The sequence below is a fragment of the Rutidosis leptorrhynchoides genome, chromosome 7 (assembly GCF_046630445.1).
Source record: "Rutidosis leptorrhynchoides isolate AG116_Rl617_1_P2 chromosome 7, CSIRO_AGI_Rlap_v1, whole genome shotgun sequence".
NCBI lineage: Eukaryota > Viridiplantae > Streptophyta > Magnoliopsida > Asterales > Asteraceae > Rutidosis > Rutidosis leptorrhynchoides.
This window is the reverse complement of record NC_092339.1, coordinates 229,035,418-229,063,099: the sequence shown is the minus strand read 5'-3', so window position 1 is coordinate 229,063,099 and position 27,682 is coordinate 229,035,418. Positions and strand designations below refer to the sequence as shown.

General features: G+C 36.5%; 2 protein-coding genes across 2 annotated transcripts; both read right to left on the bottom strand.

Moving 5' to 3' along the window:
* Positions 1-331: 331 nt before the first annotated feature.
* LOC139857440 (uncharacterized) lies at positions 332-5,460 on the bottom strand. The gene is made up of 4 exons (XM_071846190.1): positions 5,296-5,460; positions 5,053-5,149; positions 2,101-2,310; positions 332-1,175 (listed from the first exon to the last, which is right to left on the bottom strand). Exons 1-4 carry the CDS (start codon positions 5,371-5,373, stop codon positions 445-447), a joined length of 1,116 nt encoding a protein of 371 aa, XP_071702291.1. The 5' UTR covers positions 5,374-5,460; the 3' UTR covers positions 332-444.
* Positions 5,461-7,219: 1,759 nt separating this feature from the next.
* On the bottom strand, positions 7,220-26,138 carry LOC139858427 (probable histone chaperone ASF1A). The gene is made up of 4 exons (XM_071847277.1): positions 26,115-26,138; positions 23,043-23,180; positions 7,954-8,069; positions 7,220-7,854 (listed from the first exon to the last, which is right to left on the bottom strand). Exons 2-4 carry the CDS (start codon positions 23,149-23,151, stop codon positions 7,438-7,440), a joined length of 642 nt encoding a protein of 213 aa, XP_071703378.1. The 5' UTR covers positions 23,152-23,180; positions 26,115-26,138; the 3' UTR covers positions 7,220-7,437.
* Between the last annotated feature and the right edge of the window lie 1,544 nt (positions 26,139-27,682).

Here is a 27,682-nt window from a genome sequence, read left to right as displayed (position 1 = left end):
TTGGATTAGTGACTGGTGATCAAATGTTATTGGTGGTATGGAGATATGTTGTAGTTGGTGCTGATGTTGCAGCTACCATCGACAGATCCTCTAACTCAGTTGCTTCTGGCTGGACCCCTACTTTGGTGGTGCATGGACCGTTAAGCTCATTGGTAAGGAAGTTAGTAGAGCTGAAAAAGTAAGCATGGGTAAAAATGTTAAACCCAGATCAGTCCCTGGTGCACAACGATTTGTGTAGCCATAGAATGAGATAAACTTCATATAGATGTTCAATTTATTTGGATCTTGCAGAAGTTGAAATGAAAAAAAAAAAAAAAAAAAATACTATAAAACATGAAGTTAGAAACTGTATATGCCACAACTTCAAGATCAAGCAAAAACAACTATAAACCACAGAAACATTAAATCACTGAAATTTTATTTTGAAATGAAAAAAAAAAAATACTAATTGTCCACTACAAGGTTTTCCATTTCACTAACAAGTTCAACATCATCATCATCATCATCATCAGAAGAGCAGCCTAATTCTAAGTCCAGGTTCTTTAAAGAACTGATCAAACAATTACTTTCATGAAGAAAAGCATCCGAAGTTCCCTTTACGTTTTCCAATTCTACCTGCATTTCATTAACAAAACTCACCATCTTCTCAGTAGCACTTCTAATAACGGAAACCTCTTGAGGAGGATAAAGACAAGCTCCAATCTCATCTACCTGTAATCCCATATTTTTACAAATCATCAATAATTTCTCTAATGAATCCACTGTTTGACTACTCTCGTTATCCGTTTGGGGGTTTTTGAGTAGGCCAGTGATTGATCGAATAGTTTCTTTGATCGTTGATAGAGTTTGAGACACGACGTCAATGGCCAACTCGGCAATTTTCATCTCTTTGGGCGACAAGTCACTGCCAAAATCTCCGTCTGATGAGTTGTCACTTTCATGAGCATCGTTATCTGGTTTTGAAACTTCATTATCAGGCTTTGAAACACTTTCAGAAGTGGGTTTAAGTTCCTTCATCTCACGAAGAACATCTTTTATGGAAACTGCAACTTGAGTCATTGATCGGCCTATGGCTGTAATGTTTGTGCCAGGTGTCTTTTTAAGAGTTGTGCATGCCTCCCAAACAGTGCCTACGATCTGAGGAATCGATAGTTTATGCGACTGACTGCTGTTTCCTACATTTCAAACGATGGGTAATGAGCATTAAGTTGGAGCTTCAAAGTAAAAGAAAGAATAAATTAATGTCATAATCTTATCAATAATCTTAGCTTGTGAAGTGTGGTTTAATAAGTTGTTGAAGTTGTCAGTACCAGTCATTAGTATTGTAATCAAGGTTGTAAAAGTCACGAGTTCATTGGGACAAGGGACGAGTTGGTCGAGTCAGAAACAAGTTGAGCGTTGACCAACGTTGACTTTTAGCAATAAATAAATGAAACATTTATATATTATATGCATGAATATAAAACATAAAACACAAATATTTCAAGTAGAGATATAGGGAACAAAATCTAATTTTTAAAAATACTAAAAGTTTGACCAAATTGACTTTGACCCAACTCAGCCCGACTTTCACAGACTTTCACAACAGTAACTAATAGATTAGGCAGACATCTCGTTAATAGACTAAGCACCATCGATTGCATAATGTGACATGAATTCCTCGATTTGAAGATGCTTATCCAATTATTGAGACCAGTAATAATCATAATCAATTTTAAAATATTAGGATATACAGATTCTGTTTCGGGCCATCTGATTAGGTCAGCTAAACGCCCTGGATAACAGCTTTCTCTTAATTTAACTTGGGACACTTCTAGTCCCATCTCAGTGTATCCTATTTTCCCACAACATTCCCGTTTCGGTCATTTTATACATTATTTCTTACTTACATAACAAGAATTTGCTAAATAGTTAAACAATTAACTATTACATTTTCGAACATTAAAAGCACATCCGAACACTCTCCCATACAAACAGTTTTACTAGGTTTTCTGATTTTGATATTTCGAAATAAAAAGTTCATATCAAGACACGTAACCAAACGCCTTCTTACATGTAAAATATCAAGCAAGTAATTCAAAAAATGGAATGAGAGATTACCATAGGCAGCAACCGACTCTCTCAGCAACATAAAACTGCAATCGGTAACCTGCTTAACTGACGAATGGATGCAAGAAGAAAGCGTAGGTCCAGCTCCAATCATACTTCCATGTGAAAGCAAAAGGAATCCTTGTAACAAATTGGAATAAGTCGCCATGCTCTCCTCAAGTGATTTCGCATCCGGCCCATCTCCACTCCAAAGCATTCCGACTACATAATGAAGCAAACGTAACCTTTTTAGACTTCAAAAAGAATCAACTGAATACTACTATCTTTCTAGGAAGATGAAAATTATTTGGATCTTGGTAACATTAGTATTAAAGCATTACATTAAAATCAACAACAACAACAACAACAACAATACCCAATCCCACGGAAGTGAGGTATGGGAGAGGTGGGTGTAGACAATCATTCCTCGTACCCTAGATTAGAAGGAAGTCACTACTTCACCCGCGGGTATAGAACCCGCGACTAGATAAGGTCGTCCCTCCCTCTACTCTAGAGCAAAAGAGATTGCTTCCTAAGGACCTCCGGCCAGAAAATGCTCATAAAAACGAAAAAGAGAGGGCAAATGATACGTACCTGTAAGAGTTATGTGTGCCTAGAAAGATGTAACCATACACAGTAACCATAAAAGATAGCACATATAGCAGTAATACACAACAATAGAGCAAATAGCATGGATAAGATAGTGCACATAACCATTTAATTTCAAGTAGACATACAGGCAAACAAAATATATATATATATATATATATATATATATATATATACAAGACAGGCCAACATACATACACCAAAAATACATGCACTTAGATACATAGATACCTATATAGATACAAGTATATACATCGATACATATATAGTCTAAATACATATATATAGAAACATATACCATGTAGAGGGATATATATAGTGTAGTTATAGAATAACTAGCTATAGTTATATATGTAGTTGTATAATAAATGTAACTAACACATTGAAAAAAAAAAAAAAAATATCCTACTCAATTATACTAATTCTACTCCTCCACAGGCTCCTATCAGAAGTCATGTCCTCCGTCAGTAGAAGCTCCTTCATGTCAAGCTTCAATCTATCCTCCATCCTACGTTTAGGTCTACCCCTTCTCCTTACGCAGCCAACGGTGAGGATCTCGACTCTCCTAACCGGGGCTAAAGGTGGGCGCCTCCTAACATGCCCAAACCATCTAAGTCGTCCTTCTCTTAGTTTTTTGATGATGTTCTCAACTCCCAATTTCTCCTTAAAAACTCCATTTGGTATCATATCTAGCATGGTCTTACCACACGTCCACCTAAGCATCCTCATTTCTGCCACCTCCATCCTCCTCTCTTGGGCCTTCCTCATTGGCCAACACTCTGATCCGTATAACATGGCTGGTCTGATTGCCACCTTGAAGAATTTCCTTTTCAGTTTAAGGGAGACCTTCTTGTCGCACAACACCCCTTTCGCAGCCCTCCACTTCAACCATCCTACTCGTATGCGATGTGTCACGTCCTCATCTATCCTACCCGAATTGTGAAGCATCGAGCCTAAATATCTAAAGGACTCTTGCGGGGGTAAAATCTGATCCCCAATTCGGGTATCCACTATATCGTCGTGTTCCTCTTCGCTCGTCTTGAAATCGCATCTAAGGTACTCCGATTTAAGTCTGCTAATCCGTAGGCCATTTGATTCTAAGGCGATCCTCCATTGCTCAAGCCTTCTGTTAAGCTCATCTTGGGATTCCGAAACTAATACAATATCGTCGGCGAAAATCAAGCACCATGGGATGTTGTCTTGTATTCTATGAGTCAACTCGTCTAGGATCAAAGCGAAAAGATAAGGGCTAAGGGCAGATCCCTGATGTAAACCTACCTCTACGGGGAAGAACTCTGTGTTTCCTATCGTCGTTCATACACGAGTCTTCGCCCCATCGTACATATCTTTAATAGATCGTATATATCTACTTGGAACACCCCTAACATTAAGAGTCTTCCAAATCAGCTCACGCAGGACACAATCATAAGCTTTTTCCAAGTCTAAGAACGCCAAGATAAACATTTTAACAAAACAAACTTGATGCAGGATCTTTGACTGATGGTGTGTCTCAAGATAAGTGGGCTCAAGTTTATCAGCGGAAGCCCAGAACGCGTATTGGGCTTCAGGAGTATTTTGGTGAAACTTTGTTTGGGCCCATTAATTGACTTCAATATTAAGCTTGGGGCAGGAGAACAAAAAACGCAGCTTGTTTACAACTGGAGTCATTGTTGGACTCTAGTTTATCCAATATTTGAAATTAAATGCTAGTGTTTATCCTTATTTAGTGTGTGTTTAAATAAGGCTTTAGTTGGCCATCTGTAGGCAGTTATCTTTATCATTTTTATCGTGAATAAAAACACAGATGCGGCTTTTCTCCAGTTTCTTTCTCAATTGTGTTTCTTGTTTGTTTGGCCACGATCAATCTTTACAATAAAACTATAGAAGGTTTTTCTCTGTTCAGGCTACCCGTGAGGGCGAGTAATCCAACTCCATACTCTGATGTCTCAGCAGAGCTGTTTCCAACACAACCCTGGTCACCACAAAATTCGAACCTGAGAGCTCTTGTTAAGGAACTCGGTGCCCAAACCAATTGGGTTATCTAGTGATGGTTAATAATTTAACAAAACAATAATTTTAAACCAAATAGTAGTCTTATTAACCTACATATTTTGGAATCAATAATCTACCTCCAAGCTTACTTTAGGATATGGAACCAGATTCAAAAAGAAGATTATAAAAGAGGACTATTTTCAGCAATAACAAGATGACTAAAACTTTTACAATCATCCCAGTTTGCACAGACAACTAATAATTTAAGACGAACTTAAGCGTAGTGGATACATATAATATAACATATACATATACAGACACGAAATCAAGCTTCCAAAAACAGACAAAATAGATAAAGATTACCAGTAGTGGCCTGTTTATACAGCTGTTCACCCAATTTGACAACGTCATCATTCCAGCTTACTTTTTGAAACGAGGATGGCGGTGCTGAATCCAAAACCTATAAAAAATAAATAATTTCTAACAACATTAAGCATTGGAACATGAAATTAATAACTAATAATTAATATTAATAGTTATAATAATAAAAAGGATAGATACGTAGATTAATATATGCAAAAGAAAAAAGAAAAAGAAAAAAGAAACCTGAAAGGTTTCATGAATGGTGTTTAGATGTTGGATCAACAATTGATTCAGCCGCTGTTTCTCCTTTTGAGTGTTCATCCCTCTTTCGATTTTACCAGGGGTTTTAGGGACAATACCAACTTAAGTCAACCCTAACATTAGTTGCCCGCTTTTATTGACATCACAAATATATGTTGAGCCGGCTTTTTAATTAAAAAAATGAGTCGATCAGCTTCATTCTATCAGCGTTTTATAAACAAAAAATTTTATGATATTATTAGAAAAACAGACTAAAAAAATATAAAGTGATTGAATAGTTTATAAAATAGTTTTTTTGTCTGAAAAATAAAAAACAACTTAAGTGATAGGTCTAACACTCTTTGTTAGAAGTCAGAAATTCGATTCCGGGTTCTATAACATTGGACAAAAGTTTATTCCTTAACCTTGATATCCACTCAAAGTCGTCTTTCGGGCGTTGCGTTGCGGGGGCAGCGGGAGGGGAATTTTATCGGTCATGCCTTCGGATTGATCAGGATTTCCTCTAAGAAAGCAGTTGAGGGAGGGTTATGCAACTGCAAAAAAATGATCGCGTGAGTGGTTTAATTCCCTCTTATTGATCCTAAACTACTGTTAAAAAAAGAAATCTATTTGTATTGCAAATGTATCAGAACCTAGTACATCTAAATTGAAAAGATCTAAAGATCTCAGTGACTACAATAGACATAGCCCTCTTACAATGTAAATATCAAATACGCATAATTGAACATGCGGAAACAAACCAATACAACATTAAACACACCAAAATGTTTGTATTTTGTTGAGATTAGTCACATATTGTTTTTTGCTTGTATTTTGTATAGTTCTTTTTCTTTTCGAGAAAATGTTCGTCATATAGTATTCGTTTTCTTTCAACAAAAAAAATATTTCATACCCCACAATATCTATGTCTTTGTCTCTCACTACTTCCTAGAAACGACAAAATTTATCGCACGTTAAAGAAAAAAGGAAAAAAAAAAGGGCATGCCAACAATGTTATAGCAAAAAGCTCAAAGACGGACGTATGTCAGCTGCCCGTTGCCCTAGTCTTAGTTACACAATATGTCACACCAAGATAAGAATCAGCTTTTATCTTAACATAGTGACTTCTAATAACAATACATCAATCATGAAGAATGTATTTCTTGTGCACCAAGGTTGCAAAACTTGTTATTTGAAAAGCAATCGGTCGGAACTTTAGAAAAAGTAATCGGCAATCAGGAGAATAATCACCGAGTAATCGAATTATACCTTTATAGATTTAAATAATATATTTCAAAATTACGTGTGAATATGGAAGAAAATTATAATTATAATTGTTTAAAATCGTTCATTTTGTACAAAAACTCTATATTCAAATTTAATTCATGTAAAAATGTTAACTAATTTTGACTTTGACCGAATTTAATCAACAAATTCGATTTTTATTCATTAACCGACATTGATCGATTAACAACAACAACAACAACAACAAAACCCAATCCCACATGAGTGAGGTATGGGGGAGGTGAGACGTAGACAATCCTTCCTCTATCTTTGAATAAAGAGAAGTCATTTCTCCACCCCGAGTGAAACACTCCAAGAGTAGAGAAAGTCGTCCCTCTCTCTGTTCGACGGGTAAAGAAATTGCTTCCAAATGGACCTCCGACCAAAATAAATAGATAAATAAATTAAAAATAACGAATTATGTAAAATTGGAACGAAATGTTCTTAAAAAAGATTTATCGTGAATTAATCGGAGTAATCGGGGTTCTTTTATAATACATAATCTCCAAAACACAAGTTAAACGACATTAAGAGACCGTAAAATAATATAGAAAACTCCTGTACTAGTTGTAGTTAACCTAATAAAGCAATAAAGACATACTAGAACATAACGAGTAATAATTATGAGCAATAAAACGGTCCATCAATTTAAACTACTCCACAAGTCTAATAATAAACTAAGGTGAGCTTCAATACAAATATGATGATATGGTATGTGACAAATAAAGATTTGCATAACCACTATAAGCAAAATCACAATTCATATCATTAAGACATTAGATATAATGTATGTATAATATCACCATCATTACAAGGCCAAGTTTTTTGTTTAATAAAAGAAAATGCATCACACTTTAACCTTCAAATAGACAATAGAGCAGGCACATGATCTGGTACAGAAGGTCTTTCTTCTCCATGATCACTTTTGGTGTCACAATTACCATTATTGACTTCTTCAGTCAAGAAAGGTGATTGCTCGGTTGCGATATCAGGTGAATGATTAGTCTGCTGTTCTTCTGATTGTTCAACATTATTCTCAGGGTGAAAATTAATAGGGAACTTTGTGACTCTAGGCTTATCAGCCAATATATTTCTTTGAATTTTATCAATAATTACTTTTTGTGGAGGTTCCTCTCTCAAATGTTCATCTTCATAATCATTGTTTACATAATATCCTACTCGAACAAATTCTTGTCCCATATATGAGCATGTCAATAGCAGAACAGTAACACCTATTATGTCCTCTTCACGAATTTTCAATGCATCTGGAGGGTCTGCCTAAAAAAACCAACACAAGCATTTGACTAACTTTCATAATATGCAGAGGCAAAATATAACCAGGAATAAGAAATGGGAACTACAAATCTTGAAAATTACCTCAAAGATGAAACGATAGTTGCCAACATTAATAGGACCAACAAACACACTTTCGAGAACTTGATCATACATCTCGTCCTCAGCAGATCCCACATAAGTTAGCTTCCATTCCAAGTCTGTAATAAGCCCAAGAAAAAGCACATGAAATTAAATAGGTAATTGAGATAAGTGTTTCCTTTTATCAGACTAAAGGTGATACGTTTGGTCGAACGTGGGTTTCAAGTCATACATGATCCATGTTTTCTACCAGGTACATGTGCATGCATTTGCACATGGAGTTTGAAGGTAGATAGTGTTATAATTAGTCTAGAGAATAATAGTTATGTACGTGGGATTATTGATGTGTGCATGTTTCATATCAATGTGTCCAAGTTTCCTCCCAAATAATTGCATTTTATTAGGATAGTAATAGCATTATTATTAGTACAAATATAAATATGTATGTGTTTGTTCAAATGAAATATGATGAATGAAAATATTTGGTTTAGTCCAAAAGAGTCTCCTCTTAAATCTAGTTTTCTTGGGAGATCGGTCTTCTTCTATCATTGGTGCTTTCATTGGTTTCACCATGCATCCACATCAATCTACTCCGACTATTGAAGAGTGCTTTGCTGACCTCAACGAAACCCTCTCCCAACTCTCCGCCAAATTCGACAGCCTATCACAAACCATCACTACCCAATCCGCTGCTACCACAACTGAAATCCAAAAGTGTCTGCTCAAATTGCTCACCATGCTGCTGCTACCACAACCCAGTTTGACCAAGTTGCCAAACAACTCATTCCTAAGGCATCAGCTTCCATTCCCAAAAATGACTCGAACACCACCAGTCAAACCACTCCTCCTTTACAATTCGGTTCCCTTAACTTTTCCCACAAAACACCTAAAATACACTTACCATCCTTTGATGGCACTGCACCCCTTGATTGGTTTTTCAAGCTGATCAGTATTTTACGTTCTAAAGTATTCCCCCGGACCAGTGTATAGCCCTCGCTTCATTCCATTTCCACACTGAGGCCTCGAGTTGGTTTAAATACCTACACAATAACCAAGCTACGTTTCGGACCATCTTCTTACCATCTAGCAGCTTTATTCAAGCTACAACAAACTGCCTCAGTTGCTGCATACAGATCGAGCCTAGATCCGTCTTCCTTGCGGAATTGGATCAAGGATCGAGTGCAATGAGGAGGATTGGGGTGTTGTTGTTTGTTTTGGGCCCTGATGATCGTCTTTCACTTTTCAATCAAGTGATCAACCACCCCGACCCGGTCTTGATTGTTAATTAGCATGATTCACCTTAACTCAATGTAAATGTTCCTTGGGCAAAGTCACAAGTGAAAATTACAAAGGTCTTGGCAAATGGCAGAGAATCAACAACCTATAAATGAGAGGCCAAGCTACCTATTTATAGTATTCAGAATATTCGCGGATTCTTGCACTCCTGTGCGGATTCTTGCACTCTTGTGCGGATTCTTGCACTCTTGTGCATTGCGGATTTCAGCACAAGGTGCTAAAACTTAGTGCAATCCTTGTGCAATGCGCAAAGTAGTGCTATGCGCACTATCAAGTCCCCCAAGTTCGGTATTATATATATTAAATATATAATGTCGAACTTGTAAGTATGCAATCATAGGGAATATAGCAATATATACACTATCAAGTCCACCCAGTTCGATATTATAAACTAAAAGTATATGATGTCGAACTCTAAGTATACAATATGCTTTGTTCGTGAAGTTATGCGCAACTCATGGCGCTTTCTTATCAAAGAGAAAATCATGTTGCAACGTGTATTTATATAGCGCTTTGTTATATATTCATAATTTCTAGACTTGTCCTTTGCAATTTCCATATTCGTTATTGTGCACATAACAAACACGTACTTATGCGAAACAATCTTTTATGTATTATGAATCTTCTAAGTCCGCCGAAACGATCCTTAGGCAAAATATGTGGTTTTTGCGAAGCATCTAAGCATGGCTAGATCAAATACTTAGGAAAAATGTCACAAGTTCCAACTTTTCGCAAACACTTGTAATATTATGTTATTCATCCAAGCGGGATTTCTTCAACGCTTAGGCATTCATTGCGTATATACATGCCAAGTGGTTTTCATTTGCAAAATCAAAGTACGCGTCCGCACTTGATAATATTTGATCACGATTCATTTTTGGTCTCACGCATATTTAGCATTTTTTGAGAAATTTGCTCGAAGCATATATGAAGCAAGTCAATTGAAGCTTATGTTAATATAACATGTAGCACATGACATATTTTAAGCCTATCTTGTCAATGTGCATTTTTATTATAAGAACATATAGTTTTAACCTTCATGACCTCATGCATCGTGTGCAAAATCAATCAATAATTCGGCCATGCTTTTAAACAATGTAACCACGTGCTTTTAGCAAAATAATAAGATTCCCATGGCCAAATGCTCATGAACTTAGATAATGTTGCATTGTGCTTATAGAACAAATAAGAATATTGCAGAGTTGACTTTCATGTTTGTGCGCAATTAATCAAATGAAGGTATGCCAAAAATAGTGCTATACGATATTCATTTACTTTTGCTTTAATTTGAGCGGTTTCGGACACCGCGAATTTTTTGCTAAGTTCAGCGGTTTCGAACACCGCGAATTTTTGCTAACTTTAGCGGTTTCGAACACCGCGAATTTTTTGCACAAAATTTTCCTTGCGCATATCATGTAGTTGCGAGCAATAATGTAATATAGCGCAAAGGCTATTTTTGAGCCAAGCTTAGGCTGCTTTCAGTATCACTTAAACCATAATCGAGCACCGTAAATATTTGTAGCAGCTCATTGTTTGTCACGCTTATTGTGCATGATACGCATGGCCACCTTTAGTCACATATTGCTTCATGTTTGCAGAAATTCTTGTAATGCTTGAGCCCACGTTAATATAATATCCCATCATCAAGTTGTAATCAAGGTCATATAAACCACATAAGCTATCTGCATGCCACGCAAGTAATACGTGGCGTTATTGAGGATGAATTTTATAGTTTTTAGAAAACCACGCAGCTTTATCCATTTCTTTATACTGCACAAACCATCCTCACATCTTCTATAATTATTACTCCGTACATGTCTTTATAAATTTTTCATGTTGCGCATGTCTTCGTAAATTTGCGAAAATTAATTATAACCATATGCATATTAGTTATATGTTGCGCAAAACTCGTTTTAAACACATCAAAACTTGGGTTACTTTCTTGAGACCATGCTCGGGCCGTACAATCGGGCACCGCAAAGTCTAAATACGCGATCGTCGAAAGCTAATTAAAGCGCAATGGTTGTTCTTAAAACCAACCAGCGCCATCTTTTGAGCCGTTAAAACGACTGCTCAGCGAAACATCAGGTCCAAAACCATGACTTTGCTGCGCTATGATTGCACATGTGGCACGCAAAGAATGCGTTTCAATCACTGAGTAGAGTGTTCCCTTATGAATCACGTAATTCTTCTTGCACATCATGCATATTACTTCTATTCCATCAAATAAGAGCTGCTTTTCTAAGCAATACTCGGCGCATAATTACGGAGCATAAAGGCTATTTGCAAATCAGCAGAAAATCACACAAAGGTTGCTGCAAATAAGTTGCGGAATGCGCAATAAATCAATCATAAAAGTGTACACAAACGCTAATGCAAATCAGCTTCGCGAACTGCAGTGAAACTGTTTTTCAAACGCTATTTCTCAATTCGGCCCATGATTTGGTACCGCAAACTCTAACTTTGCAATGTTTGAAAACTAAGGCTATTCTCAAGACCGTGCTCGTGCCGTACAATCGGGCACCGCGAAGTTTAACTACGCAATGTTTGAAAGCTGAAGTCTTGCGAGACCATGCTCGGGCCATAATCGGGCAATTTTCGAGACCGTGCTTGGGCCACAATCAGGCACCGCGAAGTCTAAGTACGCAATGTTATTAAAGCCAAAGTTGGACTATGTTCGAGACCATGCTCGGGCCATAATTAGGCACCACGAAGTCTGATTTCGTTCATTGTTTTTAAGCCAAAGTTTGGCAGCTTTCAAGACCATGCTCGGGCCGCAATGAGGCACCGCGAAGTCTGAAAACGCCGTGTTTTTTGAAACTAAATTCGGGCTGTTTGCAAGACCGTGCTCGGGCCGTACAATCGGGCACCGCGAAGTCTTTTTGAGTAATATTGTTGAATCAAACAAGAGCCACTTTTAAGGCAATACTTTCACGACAATGGACGTGTTTTATTCTTCAACGAACGGGCTATCTAATGTACGCCAAAAATGTGTGTCAAGTTGCTCGTTATGCTAACAGAGCTGTTTGTTCAATTGAGATATTTTCTCAAGCACTTGAAGTGCGTAATACAACGTCGCACACTTGTATGCGCTAGGAAAAATATACGAGCTTTATTGTTTTCGAGCTGCGCAGCAGTTGCTTGTAAACCGCGTGAATTGTTTTTCAGAATCACGGTACACATATATTTTTAAACCGCGCAATTTCAATATTGCGCAAGAACTTTCTATCACAAAGCTCGGGCAGAATTCAATGTGTATGAAACTGACTCAATGAGCTCAGGCTAAATTCTATGAGCCGAATGACATTTTATGATGATTAATTTCTCATTTATCATATAATTATTGTAAAGTAGCGATGTCGATATGACGTCTTCAACATCGGAGTTTTTTCATCGATATCTTCGCAATTATTGGTACATATCATGACCAATCCAAAGTATATTCAAACGAATTAAACTTTCCGTAAGAACATGAGACTTTGCTTGTTCTAGTCCCACGGATGGCGCCAATTGATCGAGCCTAGATCCGTCTTCCTTGCGGAATTGGATCAAGGATCGAGTGCAATGAGGAGGATTGGGGTGTTGTTGTTTGTTTTGAGCCCTGATGATCGTCTTTCACTTTTCAATCAAGTGATCAACCACCCCGACCCGGTCTTGATTGTTAATTAGCATGATTCACCTTAACTGAATGTAAATGTTCCTTGGGCAAAGTCACAAGTGAAAATTACAAAGGTCTTGGCAAATGGCAGAGAATCAACAACCTATAAATGAGAGGCCAAGCTCCCTATTTATAGTATTCAGAATATTCGCGGATTCTTGCACTCCTGTGCGAATTCTTGCACTCTTGTGCGGAATCTTGCACTCTTGTACATTGCGGATTTCAGCACAAGATGCTAAAACTTAGTGCAATCCTTGTGCAATGCGCAAGGTAGTGCTATGCGCACTATCAAGTCCCCCAAGTTCGGTATTATATATATATTAAATATATAATGTCGAACTTGTAAGTATGCAATCATAGGGAATATAGCAATATATACACTATCACATACCAGGCTGATTTCGTCAGTCTCCGTAATTATGTCATTGGCATACCCCCCACCGCCCTTTTGAATTACTTAATCTACGGCCTACACGCAGATATACAACGAGAAATCGCTACTCTCCGCCCCACCACCCTTCACCAAACTTATACAACAACAACAAAACCCAATCCCACATAATTGGGATATGGGGAGGTAAGATGTAGACAATCCTCCCTTATCCTAAAATAAAAACAAGTCATTTCTCCACCCGAAGTGAAACAACACCCCAAGAGTAAGGAAAGTCCTCCCTCTCAATGTTCTATGGATGGAGAGATTGCTTACAAATGGACCTCCGGCCAATAATGTAACATCCCGCATTTTTCCGTTAAATTATTTTAACGCCCGTCTTTTTCTTTTTAAATAATACCCTTCGTATCTAGATTCGTATCCTTTGTTATGTAACATTTTAAATATTCTCGTTGTTGGAAGATAACGTCTCCCGTACTCTCGTGTAATTTAAAATAATTCGTTTGGTTAATTCACGCACCCGCACCCGAACTAGAGGGACCATTTTTGCCAAGTGATCAAAGGTGTGACTAGGTCAACTAGTCAACACCCTTTCTCATCCATTCATTCATTTCCATTTTCATTTCCATTTTCCTTTAACACTTTCAATTTTTCTTTCAATCTTCATCATCAAGATTCATCATCCATTCATGATCTAGCAAGCTTCAATCAAAACAAAATACATATTTGGAATCCTCTCTTCATCCTCTTCAATTTGATACCAACTTCATCTCTTTTGGGTAACTTTCTAAAATCACTAATTTTATGTGTTCTTGAGATTTTTGAGTTATAAAGTTGTTAATTAGTGTCTATGGCTCATTGTGATGTCGTGTATGTAATTTGTATGCTCGATTCGTTGTTTTTGGTGTAACTAGTTCAATATGAAAATTACTTGCTAAATCCTTGATTTTGGATGATCAAATGTTGTTAGATTGTTAAAGTGCATGTTTTAAAAGTGTTACTAGTATCATTAGTTTCGTTTTGATGTATAGGTTGATTAAGGAAACTCCAAAAACATGATTATTGATTTTGTGATGCTTGATTAGGGTTTGCTAGTTCTTGAGATGAATTTTTGGATGCTTGAATGCCATGGAATGTTAATTGTTAGTGTTTTGTTGCAATGTGTGTTTGATTACCTTCGAAACGGCATAACATACATGTAAGTTGGTTGCCCGAATCATAAAATGCGTTTTTGGAACTTGAACTTTGATTATGAGTATTTAATTGCGGTTTTTGGTTGTTTTAAGTGAAAGTTTGATTGATGATATGTGTTTAGTTGCATTCCTCGTCAAAATACCTTTCCAACGATGTATAATAGGCGTTATAAGCGTTTGCGGGTCAAGTGTTGTGTTAGAATAGGTTTTGGCTCGTGTACACTTTTGAAAAACAGAAAATGCCTGCACAGAGGGTGGCGCGGCGCGCCCCTTCCCCGCGCGGCGCGCAATCTGGCCTGGCCAGATTCTGCCCACTTTGTCCCTTTTCACGTAAAATGTTTGACTAGCTATCGACCTCCGGTTCACATGAAACTTGTTTTAATATACTTGTATATGAATATTTAGCATAGAAAAATAGTCCGGGACCCGACCCGAACATGTTGACTTTTTCGTTGACTTTGACCAAGTTTGACTTTTTGTCAAACTTAACCAATTAATTATGCAATCTTTCTAACATGATTCTATACTTGTATCTTGCATGAAACTTGACAATTTGACTCACATGCTTCATAATCGAGTCGTAACGAGCCATAGGACTAATTGAACATCTTTGACCGTTTGTGTTTACCGTTATTGATATAACCTATATGTTTAGGTCAAGACTAGCGTTGTCTTTGCACGCATTTACTTGTTGAAGTACTTTTATAACTCTCGCTCTCAAGGTGAGATCATAGTCCCACTTTTACTCTTTTTGAACTTATATTGGGATGAGAAAACATAAACGATTCTTTTGAACTAAGTGAACACAAGAACGGGAAAACAAACATTCTACATACGAGTTTAGAACAAAAATCCTCAATTCGATTATCATTAGTTACACTTGCCGGGTGTAAGCGAGAACTTATGTTATATGGCCATATGGGTTGACAACCCTCATCTTTGACGGTTCGCTACCGTCTACGGATGAAATATATTTTCGAGAATCAGTGTTTGTTCTAGCACTAAGTGATGGGGTATACAATGGAAGGAATGTTAAGCTTTGATAATTGGGTGCTCGTGAAACAAACTTTTGGAATGTATTACTATTATTTCATTGATGCAAATCTTGTGGTTCACTTGTACTTACTTACTTAAACCTATGATTTCACCAACGTTTTCGTTGACAGATTTCTATGTTTTTCTCAGGTCTTGCACGATATGTGAAACATGCTTCCGCTTACTATTTGATACTTGCATCCGATGTCGAGTATACATGCATTTCATGGAGCGTCTTATGACTTCACTTTAAACCGTGTCGCCTAAATTTCATTTGTACTTATAACGTTGTAACTTAACTTTTGGTTGAACAATTCTTGTAGACTTTGAAGCAATCTTTATTTTGAAATGAAGGCGACATATTTTGGTCAAACGTTATCTTAAAGACTTATAATCAGGTAATGGGACCCACGTAGCCGACGTCGTCACTTGACGATTTGTCGGGGTCGCTACAAGTGGTATCAGAGCCTTGGTTGTAGGGATTTAGAGTTCATTTGTGTCCACCCCGAGTCATAGGGTACATAGGTGAATCTAGACTACAACCGGCATATAGACTGAAGTAGGAATTATTTGACTAATTGTGCATTTATACTCGAACTCTTCTATCATATCTAACTCGTATTCGATCTCGATCTTACGTTGATAAATTTTGTTGATGCGCCACCTTGACTTTATGAAGTAATGTTAAATGCACATGAGAATCAGGGTAATATAATTTCCGGGATTATATTACGGTGATTCACATGGACGTTCCGACATTATGACGTAAAGAATTTAAGGCGAGTCAAGGAAAAATTTCCTCTCTATCCTATTTCCATACTCCGGTTGGTATTGTTGAAAATACTAACCAACGATATTCTTGTCTCATGAAGGAACAATGGCTCACCAAGGTCAACACAATACTCCTCTCGAAACTCTAGAACAAGCTCTTCAACGAATGATAACCACCGCCGTGGGTACGGCCGTGGCCGATCACTTTTCTAACAACAACAATCATGGAGCCGGTAATTCAATCGAAGGTTGCTCCTACAAGAACTTCATGAAGTACAATCCTCCCACTTTCGATGGAACCGGAGGACCGGTTACTCTCACCCGATGGTTTGAACAAATGGAGACCGTTTTTAACACAAGCGGTTGTCGAGACCAAGATAAGGTCAAGTTTTCCACCCTCACCTTCACCGGCATTGCTCTCTCGTGGTGGAACACGTATGTACAATTGGTGGGAAGCGATGAAGCCCACACACTCTCTTGGACCGAATTAAGAGAAAGAATGATCACCGAATACTTCCCGCGCAACGAGACTCGAAGGCTCGAACAGGGTCTAAGGAATTTAAAAACGGTCGGAAATGACCTCGAAGCTTATAATCAACGGTTTACCGAACTAGTCTCGATGTGTCCAAATCTCATGACTCCCGAATCCCTAAGAGTCGAACTTTACATGGATGGCCTCCCTAAGAGCATTCAACACAAGGTAATGACATCTCAACCCACTAACCTACAAGAGGCTTTAACAATGGCCCGCCATACTTTAGACACGGCAAATGAAACGGAAACGCCGGCACCAATGGTCGAGAACCAATCGAGCGGCAATAAAAGAACATGGGAAGCCTCTCAATCAAGCAACCACAACCACAACAACCTCTCCAAGAAGCCTTTCGCCTCCAACGACAAGAAAGGCTATACCGGAAAACTACCTTTTTGTAACGAATGCCACAAGCATCACTTTGAAGGATGTGGCAGGTTTCGCCACCGGCGCCAAGGACCCGTCGCTCGAAAGATGCCCAACGCACACAGAACGGGTGCTTGCTTCGAATGTGGCCAACTGGGTCATTTTAGGAATGTGTGCCCAAATAAGAAAATCAACCCCAACGCACGCCGTTGAACCTTCAACATCGACACCTAGGATGCCCGGAACGACGATGGACTAGTAACGGGTACGTTTCTTCACAACAAACCGTATACTTCATACTTATTCGATTTCATTACCGTTAGACGTTTTATAACCAAGTCTTTGACTCGTGCTCTTTGCACTCCACTTTTTCCCTAGATACTACTTAGGCAATTTAAGCGACCAACGGAAAGATATTGTGTGTCTATAAATTCTATCGGAGGATATACGTTAAGAATATTGACTTGACACCTATAGAACTAGGGAGCTCAGAACCTATTCGTTAAGGAGAAATTGTTTCCCCTACAACTAGGTATAGATTATTGTGAACTAAATAATTTTCGGTTGAAAACCGATACCCTCTTCTTCGTATCCATGACCACCTGATTACTTGCATGAATCCCGTGTGCATTCCAAAACGACCTCCGTTCCGGTTATCACCAATTGGGGGTTAAGGGAGACGATGTCTCCTAAGCCATTTCCGAACTCACAACGTTAGTTGTAAATCTCTCTTAGTACCGTTTGATTTATTTAGGACCCCGTCCGTATTCATGAACCTCCTAAACCACGTATGCAAACTTACCTAGACAAATCTGTTATCGTATTTATAGATGACATCTTAACTCATTCAAGTAAAGAAGGAAAACGAACAACATCACCATCTCAGTCTCGAACTTTTGAGAAAAGAGCAACTCTATACCAAATTCTCCGAGTGAGAATTTCTGTTGAACGAAGTCTAGACCATGATGTTAATGGTCGAGGCACTACAATCAATCTCGAAATCAAGCCACATGTAATCAGGAAACTCTCCCAACTCAAACTTGTATTCGTAAAATCTTAGATCTCGCCTGTTATTACCAAAGATTCATTTCTGACTTTTCTCGTGTTACATGACTTTTAAACTCGTTAACTCACTAAGGAAAACTTTAAACCTCTCCGTGTTCGAACCTTGAGCGTGATTCTTCACACCAACATTTCTAGCTAAATTCGTATAGCAACAGATGGAACTCAAACATGGAAATATTTCTACTTGAACGCCGAAAGGCATACCCTCTCGACTCAAAATCAACGTAACTGAAATTCGTTATTTTGCGCGAAGAATTCTAATACTAAATTGTAAATCCGATCAATTTTCTCGTCATCACGTACCACACTACATACCTCTGTTATTTCACCGTTACCGTCTGATATTACTGGAAATTAAGATAACACACAATCCAACGATACTCCACTCTTCTTTGACTTAACGCCCTTGTGTTTCTGATAATCGGCCAACTACTATTCAACCCCGAACTATACAACCACGTGTACTATCTCGTTTCTTTTTTCAAACCTCAACTTTTGACAACTAGATGCACGATATGGCAACCTCGAGATGTAAACTCACTCTACTCTAAGTTCTCATTTCACTCCTATCCTTATCGCTCGCACTTCCGTATAAGGAAACTTTTGTAACATTTCTCAATGGATAGAGAAACTCTTCATATTACATTAGTATTCGCCACGAGGGTGAATAGTCCTAACGAACATTTTTGAGCCCTAACTAACTTGTTCAAACATATCTTAAGGAATTCTTTTTCTAATATGGTGTACCATTGCCAATGCCAATTACCTCGGATCAAAATACTCGTATCGCTTCTAGTTTTGCAAGAAACCTTGGGGAACCCGCTTAGACATGAGTACCGCGTATCTCTCACAAACCGACGAACCGAGCAAACGAACGATTTACATCCTGGAAAGACATGTTTCAAACTCGCATTATCGCTTTTAGTTGATCCCTCATACTACGATAGTTACTGTTCTTGTACTAACGCCGCACTTCCGAAACCCTATATGACCGTTAATGTCATACCCCTGTTCATTTAACCAAAGCATGCGGCAAGCAAATCGCCGAATCTGAACTCCATCAAGAAACAACAATTGAGATCGTTCAAGTCCGAGGAGGGCTAGGGACAACTCATGGTCGCCAGAAGAGTTATACCAAACTTAGAGGAGAACCTCACCAAACCCAGTGTGTAACCGCGTAATATTGGGAAACCGCACCTTGGAAGGGTGTAATCCATTTTGGGAAATCGAGAAAGACTATATCCGCAATATTGAACCTTCTGAAACCTTGGGGCGTATTGGAACCGCTTCCTACCGTTTAGAACTCCCGACTCAATTAAGTTTCCGTTTACCCTACATTTCGTGTAACAAACTTAGAAACGTGTCCTGCGGAACAGGAGCGTGCAATCCTGCTAGATACATCAACTATCGATGACAACTTCTCTTCATAGGGGAAAACCAGTTGAAACTGGGGATCGTAAAACCAAACCTTAATACAACGTAAAACCCTGACTATCCAACTCATGAGAACACTCAAGGACGTACTTTCACTTATTCATTGCATGGACAACGTAAAGTCTCGAGTAAGAGATATCGACTACTACTTCCAACTAAATTTCGGGACGAAATTTCTTTTGAGGTGTGGATAATGTAACATCCCGCATTTTTCCGTTAAATTATTTTAACGCCCGTCTTTTTCTTTTTAAATAATACCCTTCGTATCTAGATTCGTATCCTTTGTTATGTAACATTTTAAATATTCTCGTTGTTGGAAGATAACGTCTCCCGTACTCTCGTGTAATTTAAAATAATTCGTTTGGTTAATTCACGCACCCGCACCCGAACTAGAGGGACCATTTTTGCCAAGTGATCAAAGGTGTGACTAGGTCAACTAGTCAACACCCTTTCTCATCCATTCATTCATTTCCATTTTCATTTCCATTTTCCTTTAACACTTTCAATTTTTCTTTCAATCTTCATCATCAAGATTCATCATCCATTCATGATCTAGCAAGCTTCAATCAAAACAAAATACATATTTGGAATCCTCTCTTCATCCTCTTCAATTTGATACCAACTTCATCTCTTTTGGGTAACTTTCTAAAATCACTAATTTTATGTGTTCTTGAGATTTTTGAGTTATAAAGTTGTTAATTAGTGTCTATGGCTCATTGTGATGTCGTGTATGTAATTTGTATGCTCGATTCGTTGTTTTTGGTGTAACTAGTTCAATATGAAAATTACTTGCTAAATCCTTGATTTTGGATGATCAAATGTTGTTAGATTGTTAAAGTGCATGTTTTAAAAGTGTTACTAGTATCATTAGTTTCGTTTTGATGTATAGGTTGATTAAGGAAACTCCAAAAACATGATTATTGATTTTGTGATGATTGATTAGGGTTTGCTAGTTCTTGAGATGAATTTTTGGATGCTTGAATGCCATGGAATGTTAATTGTTAGTGTTTTGTTGCAATGTGTGTTTGATTACCTTCGAAACGGCATAACATACATGTAAGTTGGTTGCCCGAATCATAAAATGCGTTTTTGGAACTTGAACTTTGATTATGAGTATTTAATTGCGGTTTTTGGTTGTTTTAAGTGAAAGTTTGATTGATGATATGTGTTTAGTTGCATTCCTCGTCAAAATACCTTTCCAACGATGTATAATAGGCGTTATAAGCGTTTGCGGGTCAAGTGTTGTGTTAGAATAGGTTTTGGCTCGTGTACACTTTTGAAAAACAGAAAATGCCTGCACAGAGGGTGGCGCGGCGCGCCCCTTCCCCGCGCGGCGCGCAATCTGGCCTGGCCAGATTCTGCCCACTTTGTCCCTTTTCACGTAAAATGTTTGACTAGCTATCGACCTCCGGTTCACATGAAACTTGTTTTAATATACTTGTATATGAATATTTAGCATAGAAAAATAGTCCGGGACCCGACCCGAACATGTTGACTTTTTCGTTGACTTTGACCAAGTTTGACTTTTTGTCAAACTTAACCAATTAATTATGCAATCTTTCTAACATGATTCTATACTTGTATCTTGCATGAAACTTGACAATTTGACTCACATGCTTCATAATCGAGTCGTAACGAGCCATAGGACTAATTGAACATCTTTGACCGTTTGTGTTTACCGTTATTGATATAACCTATATGTTTAGGTCAAGACTAGCGTTGTCTTTGCACGCATTTACTTGTTGAAGTACTTTTATAACTCTCGCTCTCAAGGTGAGATCATAGTCCCACTTTTACTCTTTTTGAACTTATATTGGGATGAGAAAACATAAACGATTCTTTTGAACTAAGTGAACACAAGAACGGGAAAACAAACATTCTACATACGAGTTTAGAACAAAAATCCTCAATTCGATTATCATTAGTTACACTTGCCGGGTGTAAGCGAGAACTTATGTTATATGGCCATATGGGTTGACAACCCTCATCTTTGACGGTTCGCTACCGTCTACGGATGAAATATATTTTCGAGAATCAGTGTTTGTTCTAGCACTAAGTGATGGGGTATACAATGGAAGGAATGTTAAGCTTTGATAATTGGGTGCTCGTGAAACAAACTTTTGGAATGTATTACTATTATTTCATTGATGCAAATCTTGTGGTTCACTTGTACTTACTTACTTAAACCTATGATTTCACCAACGTTTTCGTTGACAGATTTCTATGTTTTTCTCAGGTCTTGCACGATATGTGAAACATGCTTCCGCTTACTATTTGATACTTGCATCCGATGTCGAGTATACATGCATTTCATGGAGCGTCTTATGACTTCACTTTAAACCGTGTCGCCTAGATTTCATTTGTACTTATAACGTTGTAACTTAACTTTTGGTTGAACAATTCTTGTAGACTTTGAAACAATCTTTATTTTGAAATGAAGGCGACATATTTTGGTCAAACGTTATCTTAAAGACTTATAATCAGGTAATGGGACCCACGTAGCCGACGCCGTCACTTGACGATTTGTCGGGGTCGCTACAAATAAGTAGTTTAAAAAAAGTGTGAGACACCATGAAAATGGTCTAATCAAATTTCCATGGGTTAAAAACCTGCCAAAACACCGCTATTACCTCAAACGTGGCTGTGTCTACTACCCCACTGTTACCGGCACAACCCGAATCCAATACACGAACCACATCCCTTCCAGTAAAACGCCTGACCACAGCCGAAGTTCAACAATGCAGCCAAGGTTTTGCGTTCGTTGCCCTGAAAAATTCCACCCGGCTCACCGTTGCAACCCACCACAATTCTACTACCAAATTCCAACCTTCAGGACAAGGTTGAAGTTGAACCTAAGAGTATTGATAGCATCTTGGCTTCGGAAAAGCCCAAGTATTATTAAGTTAGTCGATAAATTCAAGCCCATAGACAGGAAGTTATATCAGATGGTTATAACGCCTATTTGAATTAATAACATATTAGGAGGTAGTAGACACATGTTAACAAAATAAATAAATACCAAACATACGAAATTGAAACTTAATCTGAATTAATCTAACTTATATTTAAAACTAAATATTAATTAATTACAAGCATTATAGATGCATAATAACTGTGTATATTCACAAAAACAATACTACTAAATAAAAATCTGAAACTAACTGATTGCATTCAGCTCTAATCATATGAATATGTTGCTAATTATTTCTAGGTTAATTGGCCACAAATAAGAGTCTATATTAAAAATACAAAACAAATATTTTGAAACGGATAGTAATTAAACCAAAATCTGAAGCATAGAACGGCAGTCAAATTAGTAAACAAAAGTTGATTAGAATAATGAAAAGTTACCGTCTTCAAGGGAAATCAAGCACTCGTATGAAATTTCGAACTGAAAAGGACTAAGAAAGGGTGCTGGATTGCTTAATACGCTAACATTTGTTAGATTTACAGCGCTCATGATTCTATTCTGCTCTGTGTTGATTTGCCCTAATTTCACAAAACCATACAAAACCCTAGAGTGAGAAATTGAATTAATTGGAATTCTATTTAGATTGTGACTGAATGAAGAAATAACGATTATAATTGAGAATATTTTATAAAAAAGATTAAGAATTTTGGCGGGATAAAATTTGGCGTCCCGCGAAAAGAAATTTTGGGAATTGGTTGATTGGTATCCGGGTCAAGAACCTTTAGATGTCTCCCGCTCGGATAAAATTTGCGACTTTTGTGTAAAACGATTTTACACAAATCCAGAATTTATATATATATATATATATATATATATATATATATATATATATATATATATATATGGGCAGGATCAATGGGGAATTAATCAATCGGAGGGAAGCAATTTTTTTTTTTCGTTTTTTTTGAAATTTTTTTTTCGGGCATCAAGATCACACGAAAATATGAACATTTAGAAGAGACACTTCGTGATGAATGTTATAATTTAGGCGGGAAAACGATCGACAAAAATAACATTCAAGATAATATTGTTCGTGAAGAATATGAACGTTTTTTTTTCATGTTTTGTGAAGTAAAATTTAGCCCGATTTAGAGTTTAGGGTTTAGGGTTTAGGGTTTATTCCATAAACCCAAAACACCAAACCCTAAACCCTAAACCCTAAACTCTAAACCGTTCGTGTTAAAAACTCAATCTAAATCCTAAATCTAAACCCTAAATCTAAACCTTAAACCCTAAATTTCTAAACCCTAATATCTAAACCCTATAAACCCTAATATCTAAACCCTAATATCTAAACCCCAATAGCTAAAACCTCAAAATACGCTCGAAAAACACGATAATTGTTATATATTACTTCTTCGAGCGTTTTTCCGCCAAAATAAAAATATTTATCACAAAGTGTCTCTACTAAATGTACATATTTTCATCTCATCTTTAATGTTCGTGAACAAAGTTTTTTCAAAAATCGAAAAGAAAAAAAAAAATTTGCTTCCCCCCGATTGGTTACTTCCCTCTTGATCCTACCCTTATATATATATATATATATATTAGAGGGATCAAATGGGAACTTTTTTGGTGTGAAAACTCTGAGAACTCAAAAATACACTGAAATTCGAGCAAAAAAGGGAAATTCTAGCAAAAAAAGTGAAATTCGAGCATAAATGGGACACGGACGAACAAAAAAAGTGATATTCGAACAAAAAATTGGAAAGTCAAACAAAAAAAAGACACGGCCGAACAAAAAAAAGAAATTCGAACAAAAACGTGTTCTACATTTTTGTATTCGAACAAAAAATTGTAGAACATGCGGGTAGTCGAACGAAAAATTGATATTCGGACAAAAATGTGTTCTACATTTTTTTTTTCAAAAAAAATAAAAAATTTTTTTTGCTCGACTATGATTTTTTGTTCGCCCGTGTTTTTGAATTTTGCTCGAATTTCCTTTTTTTTTGTTCGTCCGTGCCCCTTTTTGCTCGAATTTTAGTGTATTTTGAGTGTTTTTGGAGTTCCTAGAGTTCTCACACTAAAAAAGTTCTCACTGGATCCTTTTCCTATATATATATATATATATATATATATGGGCATGATCAATGGAGAAGTAACCAATCGGGGGAAAGCAGGGGGAAGCAAAAAAAAAAATTCGTTTTTTTGGAATTTTTTTCCGGCATCAAGATCACACGAAAATATAAACATTTAGAAAAGATACTTCGTGATGAATGTTATTATTTATGCGGGAAAACGATCGACAAAAATAACATTCAAGATAATATTGTTCGTGAAGAATATGAACGTTTTATTTCATGTTTTGTGAAGTAAAATTTAGCCCAGTTAGAGTTTAGGGTTTAGGGTTTGGTGTTTTGAGTTTATTCCATAAACTCAAAACACCAAACCCTAAACTCTAAACCGTTCGTGTTAAAAACTCAATCTAAATCCTAAATCTAAACCCTAAATCTAAACCCTAAACCCTAAATTTCTAAACCCTAATATCTAAACCATATAAACCCTAATATCTAAACTCTAATAGCTAAAACCTCAACATACGCTCGAAAAACACGATAATTGTTATATATTACTTCTTCGAGCGTTTTTTCGCCAAAATAAAAATATTTATCACAAAGTGTCTTTATTAAATGTTCATATTTTCATCCCGTCTATAATGTTCGTGAACAAAGTTTATTCAAAAAAACGAAGAAAAAAAAAATTGCTTCCCCCCGATTCCCTCCAATTGGTTACTTCTCTCTTGATCCTACCAATATATATTGAAAGGATCCATAGAGAACTAAAGTATGTAGAGAACCAATAGAACTCATATATTGAACTTCAATCTATGTGGAGATTGAGCTTCAAAAAAAAAATAAACAAACAAACTGAAAAAAAACTGTCAGTCTGCACACTAAAAAGTCATTCTGCACAAAAAAAAAAGTCAATCTGAAAAAAAAGTCAATATACAAAAAAAATTGCAAAAAAAGTCAATCTGCACGCAGATTGACTCAACCTGCACAAAAAAAAGTCAATCAGCATAGAAAAAAGTCAATCTGCAAAAAAAAACTGCCAAAAAAAAGTCAATATGCACAGAAAAAAAGTCAATATGCACGCAGATTGACTCAATCTGCACAAAAATAGTCAATCTGCACAGAAAAAAAAGTTAACCTGTAAAAAAATAAAAAAAACTGCAAAAATAAGTCAATCTGCACGCAGATTGACTCAATCTGCACCAAAAAAAAATTCAAATCTGCACATAAAAAAAAAAGTCAATCTACAAAAAAAAAATAATGTCAATCTGTAGGAGATTGACTCAATCTGCACGAGTTTCATGGGTTCTCTACTACCTTTGGTTCTCCATGGATCCTCACCCTATATATATATATATATATATATATATATATATATATATATATATATATTTATATATATATATATATATATCTTTGATTGGTATCCGGGTCAAGAACCTTTATATGTCTCCCGCTCGGATAAAATTTGCGACTTTTTTCTAAAACGATTTTACAGAAATCCAGAATTTATATATATATATATATATATATATATATATATATATATATATATATATATATATATATATATATATATATATATATATATACATATATATGGGCATAATCAATGGTGAAGTAACCAATCGGAGGGAAGCGGGGGGAAGCAAAATTTTTATTTTTTTAAAATTTTTTGGAATTTTTTTCAGGCATCAAGATCACACGAAAATATGAACATTTAGAAAAGACACTTCGTGATGAATGTTATTATTTAGGCGGGAAAACGATAGACAAAAATAACATTCAACATAATATTATTCGTGAAGAATGTTAACGTTTTTTTTCATGTTTTGTGAAGTAAAATTTAGCCCGATTTAGAGTTTAGGGTTTAGGGTTTAGGGTTTGGTGTTTTAGGTTTATTGAATAAACCCAAAACACCAAACCAACAACAACAACAACAACAACAATACCCAATTTCACTAAAGTGAAGTATGGGGGATGTTAGATGTAGACAGTCCTTTCCTCTACCCTAAAGTAAAAGGGAAGTCATTCCTCCACCCACGGATACCTATCGGTCCCCAGGTAGAGGAAGTCGTCCCTCCCTATTCTGTAGAGCAGATAGGCTGCTTCCTAGGGACCTCCGGCCAGAAAGAACCATGAATTCCGATATGTGCAGTAAAAATATACAAGTGCAGTTGATAAAATAGAAACTTTACCATGAATAATGTATACTCCAATACGATATGTATAGGTAAAAAGAGCAGGTAACAATATAATGTAATATAACATAAAAGTAAAATAAGTGAGTGTCAAATATGCAAGTATAACAAGTCATGTAAGTACAATAAGTATACGTAAACATGTTGGTAAAAAGCATGTAGGTATAATATGCAGTATAAAGTAGATGGTATACAATGTAAGCATAGGCAAATAAGTATACTATGTTAGCAACAAAAAAAACATGTGATATGAAAGTACGTATAATTAAATTGCTATATAATGTAATACAAACATGTAACCATATAGAGCAATAAAGCATGTGAAAATGCTACAATAAGTATAGATATTTTATATATCCAAAAAACATGTACAGCCAATACGAAAAGTCCCACGCAAAAAAAAAAAAAAAAGGCATAAATGAAGTGCACACAAGCAAGTAAACAGGGAATATAAAATAAATATATAAAAAAATAAACAATATGTAGAACCTAGTCATCTATTCTAATTCTACTCCTCCACAAATTTCTATCAGAGGTCATGTCTGTGACAACCCGTAAATTTCCAACCAAATTTAAACTTTAATCTTGATATGTTTCCGACACGATAAGCAATATTTGTTAAGTTAAATTTCAAGAATTTTAAACTATGTTCATACATTCATTCACCCTCGACCAAGTTCCAACGATTCACGAACCATTAAACGAATATGATTATATATGTATATGTGTATATATATTATAACTTGAAACGTAAACAAAATATTAGATTAAATACTTTATATGATTGTATCTGTTTCAAAATGTTTA